The sequence below is a fragment of the Myxocyprinus asiaticus genome, chromosome 16, assembly GCF_019703515.2.
Source record: "Myxocyprinus asiaticus isolate MX2 ecotype Aquarium Trade chromosome 16, UBuf_Myxa_2, whole genome shotgun sequence".
In the NCBI taxonomy this organism is placed as follows: Eukaryota; Metazoa; Chordata; class Actinopteri; order Cypriniformes; family Catostomidae; genus Myxocyprinus; species Myxocyprinus asiaticus.
This window is the reverse complement of record NC_059359.1, coordinates 24158555-24172158: the sequence shown is the minus strand read 5'-3', so window position 1 is coordinate 24172158 and position 13604 is coordinate 24158555. Positions and strand designations below refer to the sequence as shown.

The 13604-nt window shown below is 40.0% G+C and overlaps 1 protein-coding gene across 1 annotated transcript in view; it reads left to right on the top strand.

The window, feature by feature from the left end:
* The window catches only part of LOC127454049 (protein Jumonji-like), a 60656-nt gene that overhangs the window by 43156 nt on the left and 3896 nt on the right, over nucleotides 1-13604 (top strand). The window contains exons 6-17 of the mRNA XM_051720984.1: nucleotides 405-568; nucleotides 2255-3305; nucleotides 5689-6167; nucleotides 7876-7968; nucleotides 8107-8225; nucleotides 8355-8425; nucleotides 8548-8662; nucleotides 8808-8913; nucleotides 9308-9490; nucleotides 9629-9753; nucleotides 12210-12387; nucleotides 12555-12662. Coding sequence (XP_051576944.1) covers nucleotides 405-568; nucleotides 2255-3305; nucleotides 5689-6167; nucleotides 7876-7968; nucleotides 8107-8225; nucleotides 8355-8425; nucleotides 8548-8662; nucleotides 8808-8913; nucleotides 9308-9490; nucleotides 9629-9753; nucleotides 12210-12387; nucleotides 12555-12662 — 2792 coding nt within the window. The remainder of the gene's footprint in view (nucleotides 1-404; nucleotides 569-2254; nucleotides 3306-5688; nucleotides 6168-7875; nucleotides 7969-8106; nucleotides 8226-8354; nucleotides 8426-8547; nucleotides 8663-8807; nucleotides 8914-9307; nucleotides 9491-9628; nucleotides 9754-12209; nucleotides 12388-12554; nucleotides 12663-13604) is intronic.

Sequence of the window (13604 nt, the reverse complement as noted above, 5' to 3'; positions counted from 1 at the left end):
TTTACATCTGTGATGTTCTGTTGTGGAGCACTTTGTATTTTTTATAACCACAGGATTTTGAATAAAAGCACTTCTTTTGATAAAAAAAATAATGCAATGTTATGTTAAAAGCACACAAGTCATAAGGATTACTTTTACGATGGTTTTATGGTGCTTTTTGTCTCTTTTGGAGCCAGGCAGCCCCAGTCCTTATTTACTTAGCTTTCATTATATGGAAAAGAATGCCTAGGGTATTGAGGTCTGGCACAACATGAGGTTGAGTAAATTATGGCAAATGTTCATTTTTGGGTTTTCTATCCCTTCAAGTATGCATACTTGTACATACTCAAAACAAAAAATAGCATGTGCTTTTTGATAAAGGAGTACCTACTATTAGTTCTGTGCTATGTACTCTCTTCCTCCAGTGTTTAACGGGCACGTGCGAGCTGCTGATGAACCGGAAAACGGTTTAAAGGCCAGAGGGAAAGAGGGAGTCCAGGGGAAGGAGAAAAACTCGGTAGTATCAGCTAGAACTTCCGGTACACACAATTTACGACCCAGCAGATCTGTACAGGAACAAAAACAACAGGTATGGCTGGCTTTATATTACATTTGATTTATTTATTTGTTAACTTTTTATTTAATGTTTTAAACTTGGAATAATTTGGTAATGTATGGAAGATGGAAGGTGCCCACTTATTTTTGTTATTCTTTTAAATATTAGACATAAAAATTATGTAACAGTGGTTACGTTTGTTCTGTAAGATGGTATTATTGTTAACTAATTCTATTTATTTTTAGATCTACTAAGCCATTTAAAAATACCATATTTTATAACATACAATTTCTGATAATTGTGCTAACGTTTAGAATGTATTATGGCTTTGTTATATGTTTCTAGTCTTATACACCAGAAATATATTCTGATACTCTCTACATAACCAGAATAAATGTTTTGCCTTCAAGAAATACATTGTGCCATACATTAAACAGACCATTACCTATTACCTATTACTACATTATATTCTTGTTCTCTGCTACTTAAACGGATGAACAGATCAAAACCTCTCCTTAGCTGAGCCAATATAAAAGAGAGTCACCATTTACTTTTATTGTATTGACACAAAATTATGTGAATCTTTCCTCTGTGAAACACAAAAGGAGACGCAAGGCAGCAAAGTCATACAGGTTTTGAACAGCATTAGTAAATGATGACAGATTTTTCATTTTTGGGTGAACTATCTCTTTAATTATCCTGAAACCCCCAGTACATTGTACACCCAGCTGGAATCAGTGATTTACTTATTCATTCAGCCTGTCCAGATTTGTGAGAGCATAGAGACTATTACAAAACCTTTTTTTTGTGCTTACCAAAATTTCCTCCCCTCCTGCCAAAGCTTCCTGTTGCAAAGCAGCATAGCATTTGGTTTTCCCTTCCCTACCATCCTGCAGCAGGCCTATAGCAACACATGATGTCATATCTCCTCCACCCAACCAACTCCCCCCCCTCAGTCCACACAGAGTCAAAACCAGTGGAGTGTGGGAGTACCACATATCTGAGATTCTGTCCAATTTCTGTAAACATGAACTGTGTCTTTATGTGGTGGACCATTTATATATCTGTGGTGGTTTCTGTCAAGAACTTTGGTTTTGGACAAATTAATCTTCTCCCATCCCCCACCGCACGCAGATGGAACAATCATGGTACATGGCCCAGGTCACGTGCGTTCACTCTCAAAAGAATGAAATGAGGGCTCCACTGAGCCCCCTAGTGGAGAGTACACTCTTTTAGAGTGAACAATTAGAGATCATTGTCATTTGTGATTGGCTTTGGTTTAAAATTGAGGAAGTTAATTCACAATATAACATGTATATTGTTAATATAACATATATTTGTAAAAGTAAATTAAAGATAAAGTATATTTCTGCACCACTAGCATCACCAAACAAAATCCCCAAAATAATTATTGTTTTCAAACTAGTTTTCTGAACACTCCTCCCGCCCATTGGCCGGTTAAACATATTGTCCCGCCCCAAACTCATGCTGTTGGTTGAGCCAATGTTGCTGTGGGGATGTTGGGCTATCTGGGATGCTCAAACATACAGAGCAATATTTTTTATAGAACTTTTTGGTGAAATCAACCTACAAATGGCTAACTTCTAGTGTTTTCTGCATATTAAGCTGGGATATGAAAAAGTATTTTTATGAAAACAATTACACAATTCATTTTAAAATGACAGAATTACTAATTCTGTTCTTTTCGTTGTCCCCCAGCCCTCCAAAATAAATGGAACATCGGGAGCCTCTGCTGTCAATTGCAGGAAAACGAGAGATCTCCGCACTCCCCTGACCAAAGCTGTGAAGTACCCCAAGGGCCACGTGACTTACACCAAAGCCAGACTGCTCAAAGAGGCCAAGCTCAGCCTGAGCACACACACACGCCAACACAGCTCGCACCACACGCACACACATCCTCAACACTCCAACTCAGGTAAAGCTCAGACCAGCTATGCCAAGATGCAAAAACATGTAATATCACCAGCAACTGCTGGGCGACTGTGTGGGACAGACACATTCCCTCCCAGACGAAACGGACTGAGACAGTCGAAAAGACAATTGGAGATGGCTGAGGTTAGAGCAGAGGTTGAGGTCAAAAGGGTCAAAGTGCAAGTCGTTCCCTTGGAGACCCGCAGTAGGAAAGCAGCTCAGGAGACGCCAGCGCCCCGTAGCCATGGTAAAAAGGTGAAGTCGCAAGTGTCGGGATCACAAAGACCCAAACGTGCTTCTGCAGGGAAGCTTATGTTCACCAAACAGATGCACTGTAAAGCAACCGTTCAATCCAAGAACAGCCCCACTACCTCAACACAAGACATTTTAAAACCAGCCAACTCCCCCAAATTATCTGTTTCTCCCAAAACAAACAATGCTCGAAAACTAGTCAGTCCTTCTGATGTGACCAAGCCCCTCAAACCAGCTGAGCCTAAAGTTGCTGCGGACAAAGAGCGAGGCAAGCGCGGCACGGTCGCTGAGGTAACGGAGGTAACAGAGGTTCCGGGTTTCTATCCTAGCACACAAGAGTTCCATGACCCTCTGGCTTATATGGAGTTTGTGCGGGGGCAAGCAGAACCATGTGGGTTGTACCGTGTTGTTCCGCCAGCGGGCTGGCGTCCCGAGTGTAAGCTTAAAGAGGAGATGCGCTTCGTCTCGTATGTGCAGCATGTGCACAAGCTGGGCAGGCGCTGGGGCCCGAATGTGCAGCAACTGGCCTGTATCAGAAAACACCTGAGGACACAAGGCATTAATATGGAGGAGCCTCCACTCATAGGTATGGACGGTATTGCATGAGATTCAAAACAGTGTTTTGTGGGCATACAGTGGCCCCAAAAAGCATTTGGACACCCACACTGAAAAGTTTATGTTTTTCATTGCATTATATAAAAAATGTCAAACCAAGTGGCATCTGCAAGCAAATTGTGTTAGCCGTTTTCTCAGAATTAGCTGCACTTTTTGAGCCATTTTTGCAATGACTTTTAACCAACTGGTGTCAAGGTTATTTTTAGTGGATGTAAGTGAGTTCCTCTCAAGTTCACATACGGGTAGAGCAGGGTCAGAAATTTAGAGGGGTTAGGGCAAAAATGCCCTTAAATTTCAAAATGTGGGGACAATTAAATGCTCTTGTTTATTTGTGACATCTGATATTGTTCTTAATCAACATATGAATTAATGTTGATTTAATTCATAGGGTAAGAGGTAATAAATTCTCAGTCTTATAAATGTTTATTAATGAATCGATTAAATTGTTTAAAATTATAAAAGTATTTCACATTAGGATGAGATACAGTTTGTTTAAATTGGTTAGAACAAAATATACTCTCATGAATGTAAAAAATGCCCCTGAAAATCGAACCTAGGGGGCAAATATTGCCCCTTAATGTAAAAAGTTAATTCCTGACACTGTTGCAGAGTAACCACAAGTGTAGTTTATCTCATTAACTATGGACACGTTCCACTAATATTTGACCAACAGAAAGTGTCACAAAACCTTTTATCTTAATTTTGAAAAGTATGTGCATTATTTATAGTTTAAAACCTAACAAACTTTTTTTTTTTTTTGCTAAATATTTTATCTTATGCAATATTTAGTGTCCAAATGCTTTGTGCGACCACTATATTTAACAATTAGTCAGATGCATAACATTATTTTCATGACATGCATGTTAAAGAGGGCCTTGTATTTTTATTCACAATCATATTGACCCATATTACATTACATTAAATTGTCAAGTCCAGACTACAGTGTCCTCAGTTGGGGTATATCAGATTAATGTGTTAGGAAAATTCTGTCATTATTTACTTTTGTGTTATTTCAAACCTCTTTGTAGATATTTGTTTTCTTTAGAACATTAAAGTAGATTATTATTGGAAGAATATTTATAGCTCTTGCCATACAACAACAGTTAACAGTGACCAAATGTGTCAAGCTCCAAGAGGACAAAAAAAAAAATGTTCTTTCCAAGTCTTCTGAAGCCATACGATAGATTTGTGTGAAAAACAGACCGAAATTTCAGTCATTATTCACTGATAATCTTCATCTCTGCTGCAGAATGCGTCTAGTCCACTTCCAGATTCAAAAATGGCATGTCAACATCATTGATGCCAAAACGGCATTGGTGTAACGCCATTCTTTAATTCTGGATGAGACCTTGGGCTAAACTCAAGCTTCAGTGGAGGTTAAGATTATTGGTAAATAATGATTTGGATGATTTTTGGGTGAACAACTCCTTTAAGTGCACACATCTGTTTGTCAATCAGTGGCTCACCTGTCCAATTTGGATCGATCACCCAGCTAGTGTTAGGGAGGATAGCTCCCTTTGACGAGATCACACAGTGCATCTGAGCAGTCACAGAGCCAGTACTCTCTGAGTGACTGTGAATCATCTAATCGATGCCAGACAGCATTGCTTCCTTCTTGCCAACCTCAAATTCTTCTCTAGTTTCTATGTGCCACTCAAACAGTGACCATGTTGTGTCCTGCAAAGACCAGGCTGGCAGTAATATGAGCCCTTTGAATGGGTCATATGCCTGTGACTAATGGAGTATGTGCACACACGTTTAGGAACAAAAGTGGAGCAAAATTGAAGAAACAGCATTTAAATGTCTTTTGAATTAATAAAAAAAAGTCATTGTTTACCTGCTTGAATTGAAATTGGATTGAAATATACAGTTTTTGTCCCCGAAGGGATATTTACTTTGGACTTGTAGTGCTGTACACATACACAAAACATTGTCAGTCTACTTCAAATTATTATATAACTAAGAGCAGTAGTCATTTTTATTTGGTTAGCAGTTTGCTTTGAAACAGTGCACATTGTTTCAAAGCAGCTTTACAGAACATTTCCCTGTAATGTCTTAAATAATAGTCCTGTTAAATGATTCATCCTGTTAAAACATCTCATAATAAAATTAATAAATGGAAAAACTCAATAAAAATGTTGTAAAACATATTTAAGCACAACAACTTTGTACAGACCCATTTTAAAATAAAAACCTTTCAGCAAATGAATAGGTCTCTCAAAATATATCAGTTTTACATCTGCACTTTGGTATTTAGTATGTATGTTATTTAACATGATCTCTACAATTTTCCATGTTTTAGGCATGTTTGCCATGTCTCTCCCTTCTCATTGTGTCTTTATGCTTCCTTTTAGGAGGGTGTGAGTTAGACTTGGCCCGATTCTTCCAGCTTCTAAATGAAATGGGGGGCATGCAGCAGGTAACGGACTTAAAAACATGGGGCCGTCTTGCTGATCTGTTGGGCATCCCACGCTCTGCTCAAGATCGCCTGGCCAAGCTCCAGGAGGCGTACTGTCAGTACCTGCTTTCATATGACTCCTTATCACCAGCCCAGAGGGCTCAGTTGGAGAAGGAAGTGCTGGCGGAAAAGGAGACCCTGGAGAAAAGAAGTGGGCCCCTAGAGGGCCAGGGAGACATATCCCAGCATGCCGCTCTGCTGCTTCCACGCTGCGAACCCAAAAATGGGTTGGTGAATGGAGCGTTACACAGGAGCGGAGCACGTGAGCACCTGCGAGAGCTGGACCCCACAGAGAAGAGCAGTCGGCAGAGACGACTAGAGAAGAGGGGAGTGGAAGAGGGAGTACTCAGTGAACAACACAAGTGCATATACAGGGTAATATTTTCACATTTTTTGATGACTAATTATTTTGGTTTTTTTTTCTTATAACTTGCCCTAAGAAGGCGTACTACAGGATGTCTAAATTAATTAGTTAATACATACTGCATATGATAAAATGAGATGATAAAAACGAGAAGTGTCTTAAAAATCTAGTTTAAGAGACCCGAGTGTGACTGCTGTGTGTATTTTCCATTTCCCTTTTTGATTTGTAACTAGTAGCACCTAATAAACATGCAAAAAAAAAAAACATTCTAGAGGAAGTAGTTTTCCTAAAAATGTTTGTCCACATATGTGGTCAACGGGACTAAGTTGTGAAATTTGAAATAATACCAAGCTGTAGAAAGTCTGATTTTTTTTAATTAAATTGTTTATTATGTTTCCAGGAGTGTTGGTTATTCATGTTTTTGAGAAGTTACAGACATTATTTCAGAAATTAGCATAAATAATTCTGATTCAAAGTAATGACCAACATCATCCAATAACTGCCGAACATGTTAAAATTAAATGTTACATTATAAATTCTGAATCTATATACTCTACATTGTCCCATGTCTGCCAAACATGTTGAGTTGTCCTCATCTGCAGCCTGAAACTAAACTTTTGAATGGAAGTTTGAATTGAATGCAGGTAAAAGATGCTCCCTTGCTCCATATTTAGTGAATGACTTATCCTCCAGTGTGCTGTCTGTCTGCACTGGTCTCAGAACAGTTCAAAATGCACCTTATGTTCATCCTAACTCCATAGAAAGCCTCTAAAAAAACATCATTTTTCAGCTTTTGGATGAACCCATTGATGCTGAATGTGATAATCCACAGTAAATATAGGATCTTAAGGAAAAAATGCGCTAAAGTACACTGTATACTCAGATTTTACAAGTGGCGTATCGGATGAAACTATAGACACTAATCTTTTGACTCAAACAGGTTTCAATGTAAAACTTAATAAGGTTTCTTACCAGATGTAGTTTTGTTGGCAGTTCTCCCAAAGTAAAACTCTGCTGTGGTCGGTGCCATGTTGTTTTGTCACATGACAAGTTTAACCCTTTACTGACAGCTAAGAGTAAAATAAAAGATTATTCCAAACAACTTATACCAATGTTTCTGTTTTCAAGAATTTCAGCTTTTAATGAGCCTTTTTGGTTTTTTTTTACTGTCTTGGACAGTCACACTTTTTTTTTTTTTTTGGACACTACTTACTTTAAGCCCCAGAATAAAATATAAATATAACTGAGCTCAGAAAATGAAAGCATGTTCATCATTGTAGAAGTTTTCTTCAGTAATTGTTTTGTGTGAATTGCATTTGTTTTATGTTTTGAATAGCTTAATAGATCCCGACAAGGAGTTAATTATTTAAACTATTAATAGTTGCTCAGTTTATGTCCATGTCCCACATCAATATTAAAGACCATCATTTTCAATTAATTTGTTTTTTGCCTTCTTTTTTCCTTGGCATCATTACTAACTTACATAATTAAATAAACAACTAAATAAATAAACATTAAACATAAGCAAACAACCTAAAAAAAAGTTAAAATACAAACAACACTCAACCAAACATGCCAATCCAAACCAAACCAAACGTTGTCAATACAGCCTGTTGTTTCATCATCTTTTGTGCAGACATTCAGTGTTTTTGACAGTTTTTAGAAGGGTTATGTTTCACTTATTTTCATCTAACTGCTTGTTTTCCATGTCTTTTACAGGGGAAATCATTTTCTTTAACAACATTCTACAGGGCAGCCAGGAATACCATGAACATGTGTTTCAGCAAAGAGCCAGACACTGCTGAAATTGAGGTACATTTTGTGTGTTCCCATAACAAGCTGTCTTCATAAAGATTTCTTTGATGAGCAGGAATCAGAGATGTTTACTTGTCTTCATTTCAACTATCTTTCCGCTTCACTGTCATGTTCCCTGTTTAAATGTTACAACAGAAGGAATACTGGAGATTGGTCGAGGAAAAGGAATGCCATGTTGCTGTGCATTGTGGGAGGGTTGACACAAAGACTCATGGAAGTGGATTTCCTGTGGGCAAATCTGAGCCATTTTCAAAGTAAGATATGAACAAAAAGATATATACCTCTATTCTGTGGTTAAGTTTAGCCCTGGTTTTATTCAACCTTGTTTTATGCATAAAAAATACTGTTTATATTTCTCTAATTGTTTTGGTCTTGTTCTCAAGGCATGGATGGAATCTTACTGTCCTTTCCAATAACTCAGGATCCATCTTACGTCATCTTGGTGCTGTGCCAGGTAAGATATGCTGAAAAAACTAAAACTCATGTATACAGTACATGCTTCTAGATCTTTCAATACTGTGCATATATTTTTATCTGCTTGTTCAATTCTGACCATCTTTTTGTGTTTGTTTAAAGGAGTGACCATCCCCTGGCTGAACATAGGCATGGTCTTTTCTACCTCATGCTGGTGTCGGGACCAGAACAGCCTTCCGTATATAGATTACCTACACACGGGTGCTGATTGCATTTGGTAAGAGTGTAAAGTGTTCATATTTATAGAAGACATTTGCTATTATATACATCATATCTGGTACAAATTCATCAAACTAAGGTAAAGTCAAAAGAGCAAAATGGTATTGCATCTCATATTTCTGCAAATGTGTCCTTTCCTTAAGGTACTGTATTCCAGCTGAAGAGAAATCAAAACTTGACAAAATAGTACACACACTGCTACAGGCTAATGGAACTCCAGGGCTGGAAATGCTTGAGAGGAACATTATGGTAAGAGAGGACCATTGGATCTGTTGTACTTCTGCACCATTAAGGTATAATGTTTCTGATTAAATTCACTGAATTAAAGGAATAGGTCACTCAAAAGGTTTACATTTTGTCACTGACCAACCCTCATGTCGTTCCAAACCTGTATGACTTTCTTCCATGGAACACACATTTATATATTTTGTATGTGTGACCTGCTCCATCATTCTGAGTCTTGAATCTTGCATAATCCGGCACCAAAGAGGTTAAATTCTGTGAAATTACTTGTATCCACTTTGCATCTGTTGTCGCATCTCTGACAGTGATAGTATTTACAAATGTAAAATTTTGTCTTATGTAAATGTGTTTTGAGTTGAACTTACTCAGCATTTTACTCTTTCTCTCTTTCATGACACAGATTTCTCCAGAGGTGCTCCGTCGAAAGGGAGTGAAAGTGTATCGGACAGTGCAACAGAGTGGTCAGTTCATGGTATGTTTTCCAGGGACCTTTGTGTCTAAGGTGTGTTGTGGCTACAGTGTCTCAGAGACAGTGCACTTCGCCAACCCCCAGTGGATGAAACTGGGCTACGAGGCAGCTAAGGTGAGAGACTCGATGCACGGACGGACAAAGTCAGCTGGAACTTGGCTTGGTTTTGGCTCGGCTTGTTTGTAAGTGGGGTTTTTCTTATTTTCGGAGGGAGTATGGCTTTCGCACTTGTGTATCGTATTTGCTTTGCAGGATCTTAAACGGCGTCGTATAGAGGAGCCCTTCTCCACAGAGAAACTGATCTACCACATTGCCACATCTGAGCGGGAAAACAAACATCTTCTGAAAGCAATCTCCACTCTCATTAAAGATCTCAGGTAGGTGTGGTGGGATGAGCAAGAGACAGACACAGTCGGTGTCGCGTCAGGCCGGAAAGGCTTTTTTTTCTAAATCATAATAAAAGAAAAGGGTTCATATGATGTCAAAGGGGGTTTATGTACAAAAGAAATGGGGATCTGGAGTCTCACGGTGAGACGGGGGTGTTGTGTAGGTCGGGGAATGCCCAAGGGATGGTTCAGGATGTGGGCGGGGTCCGGTGGTGACATGCAGCCCTCCTCCAGCATCTTATCTAATTTGCGCCGGGGGTCCAGCGACATACCTAACTCGGCCGGTACACATCCCGCTCTGCTCCTAGACCTGCAAGGATGCCAGTGAGTGCACACAAGGCGCACTCTACGTTTTAATGGCATACGTTTTAATACGTGATGATGAGGCCATATTTCCCATCAGGTGCGCCTCATCATCCTCTGCCCAAACGAGGCTTATAAAATTGCACCTCTCCTCTCTCCTGCCCACTCCCGTTGTGAGCCTGGCTGAAGGTCAGCCCTCAGAGGCATGGTGACGATGACGAGACGGAGGGGCGGTTTGAGCTGCCACAACCAACAACACCCTCAATCTCCACAACCCTTGTGGCGGGGTGAGCAAGAAACAGACACAGTGGGTGTGGCGTCAGGCCTCGGTTTATTTGAAATCATAATAATAGAAAAGGGGAAAATAAAGTGTCCAAGGGGATTAGTGTCCAAAAGAAAGGGGTATCTGGCATATTTGTGGTGAGACGGGGCGTTGTGTTGGTCGGGAAGAGCTCAAGTGATGGTCCAGGGTGTGGGTGGGGTTTGGTGGTTGCACGTGCTTCCCTCATTGGTTACGGGGTGCGAGGGGCGGCGGCTTCTGTGGCGGCTATGCTTTCCTTGGGTTGCAGTGTGTGAGGAGAAAGGGGGCCTGGCATCCATGCCAGTCAGCGGTGACGTGTGCTCCAATCCCCCGACTTCACATCTAATTCGTGCCGGGGGTCCGGCGACGCATGTAATTCAGCAGGTACTCTTCCTGCTCTGCTACTGGACCTGCAAGGATGCCAGTGTGTGCACAAAATTAGATAGAAGCTGGCTCAGAGAGGAGAGGTGTGCTCTACATTTTAATGGCAGCGGTGATGAGACTCTATTCACCTCAGGTGTGCCTCATCATCCGCTTCCCAAATGAAGCTTATTATGTTGACCTCTCCTCTCTCCTGCCCACTCACGTTGTGAGCCTGGCGAAAGGAGGGCCCTCAGAGGTGTGACGACGATGACGAGAGGGAGGGGTGGGCCGTTCTGCCACATTGGTTTCACTGCCTGAGCTTTAATAGCCAAAAACCTCTGCAAAACCTCTTTCCTGCTTTTTGGTCCTCTTTGCCATTTATTTTGGCTAAGAAATGCCCACTTAGACAGGAAGAGACCATCTGATTGACAAGTAAAACGGCCAACCAATATGTGTGTGTTTTTTTTTTTTTTTTTTTTTTTAAGTCTGTTAGTGTTATCTGACATAGATGAAAACAAAATAATAAATAGGCATTGAAAAATGTATTCAGTTCAATTCTGTTTTTGGATATCTAGTTACTAAGTTTCTCAAATGAACACCTCAATATCTTTTGAGGCCACTAACCTGGAAAGCTTTGGCAAATCCAGTGATTAGTTCTACCTCAAAAGTGCTCATTAGGTGTTTTTCCACTGCAGAAACCTTTCCTAGTTCCTGGAACTATTTCAGGTTCACATTGTTTTTCCACCACATGAACTAGTTTCACATGGAATTAAAACCTGAACCAAACCAGGTACCTTTTTTGTACCTGCTTCAGAGGGGCAGTACTTTTCTTGCAAAGTCAACAAAAATGTGTCATCAGCCATCAGACAGCCGATACAGGCCATTTTTAAAAGGCCGGTTTGTAAGCTTCGCTAAAACTTTTGTTGAGTTGTTATTGTAGGTTTTTCAAATCAACATGGATAGATGGAAAGATGCTGCTGTGCCAGCTCTGCTGAGTATTTATAGAGAAGAAAAAATGCAGTGTGAGTTTGAAAACGTCGACCAGAAACAAAAAGGTGCACAAATACTATCTGACCGTCTCGTCAAGTTAGGCTTTGATGACCACAACATTAAACTATGTAGATTCCAAATGATGAACTGATTATAGTGTAGGTACTAGTGTCATAATTGTGTGTAAAAACGGCTATTGTATCAACCAGGTACATTCTAAACACTATCTTGTTTCAAGGTGAACTGATTAAAAAACCTGTCCTTACTCCCGGAGTTTGACTAAAGTCAGCCAGTCAGATTGGAACTACTGATTTCAGCCAGCAATTGACATTTGTGTGTGCAATATGCATCAGATGGTCAGTGAATGAGCTGTGGGTATACAGTTTGAGGCTGAAACTAGGCTATATTTAAGGGAATTACATGTTGGTTGAGGCTAAAAGTCAGAAAGAGTCAATAAATCTTGGATAAAATTCCTGTTACAACCTTACAGGAATGCAGAGATTAGCCAGCGCAGGGGTCTTTTCGAGGCTGGGCTCCGTCTGTCTGCACGCTATGGAACGAACTGCGAGTCTCATGCAGACAAGAAGAAGCAGCAACGTTTAAGATTTACAGAAGACACAGCCGACAGGCGCTGCCAAGTGTGTCAGCATCTGTGTTACCTCTCCATGGTAAATCTATGACAATACTCTTAACCGGTTATATATATGTGTTTATGTGTTTATAAGTTTCCAATACAGAATAGTTTGTCTTGAATTTTGGAAATTGCCCAGGCTGGTATAAGTATATAACATGCCATATTAGAACACTTCAATGCTATTCTATTTGTCTTCAACAGGTTGTTCACGAGAGTGATAATGTGGTTTTCTGCCTGGAATGTGCTCTTCGATACATCCAGAAACGCAGGTCCCCTCGTGGCCTCAAGATGATGTTTCGTTACTCTGAGGTAGTTCCCTGTTAACACTACAGCAAGTGTTTTACTATGTTTGTCATAGAATACTAGAGTACTGTTTAATATAAACTGAACAGTATATACTGTACACTGTCTACTTTTTTAGTTTTAAAGTAGTGTGTCAAACAGTACCAAATATAATGCAACTATAAACGTTTCAAACTGTAGAATGCTGCATTGTTGTCACAGCATGTGCTGTCCAGTGGGCTACTTTCACAACTGCTTCCGTGTTCTACTTAGTGCGGCTCAAGCGTTTCCGGTAACAACGTTCAGCACACCTACATCAAAGACTATTTAGCCTGAGATGGAGCACTTATATTGTAAATGAATGGGAGAAATTGGAACAGCCAATATGGTGGATGTAGAAAGGAAATCCCATCTTATATGTAAAAGAGCCAATCACTTTTTAGATACAGACATCACCTGACAGTACACTCGAGAACACACACGCATATTAGATGGACCAGCCTGAGAAATAGCGTTTTTTGCGTGATCTAAGCCAACAACTTTTGGGCCAGTTTCTATGTAAAATCCAGGGCTGATTTCTCTTCCCAGTCCGCCCATGATCATAATCTTGACCAAGCGTTTTGGAGATTTCAGTCTTTCCTCACTCAAGTAGATAGAAGCTGTTTTTTCAAGCAATTTGTAGAAAATAGCTGCTCGGGAGCATTCCAAAGATGACTGCTGAGTGGATTGACTTGCCTTGAAAGGGACTTTGCCTAAATGCAGAGATTTATTCATGGGAAGGCAGATTATTTCAAATTTTAAGGGCTGTCAGTTGTCTCTGAAAATGTCTGGACTTAAACATTTTCTTCCAAACACTAATTAAGTGGAGTTTCGAGAACTAGGAAAATACGGCACATTGTAAACACACAAACAGAATTTAGTGAGCCGCATTATTTTGAAGGGGAAAGACATCATGAAGCTCAGTGCAAG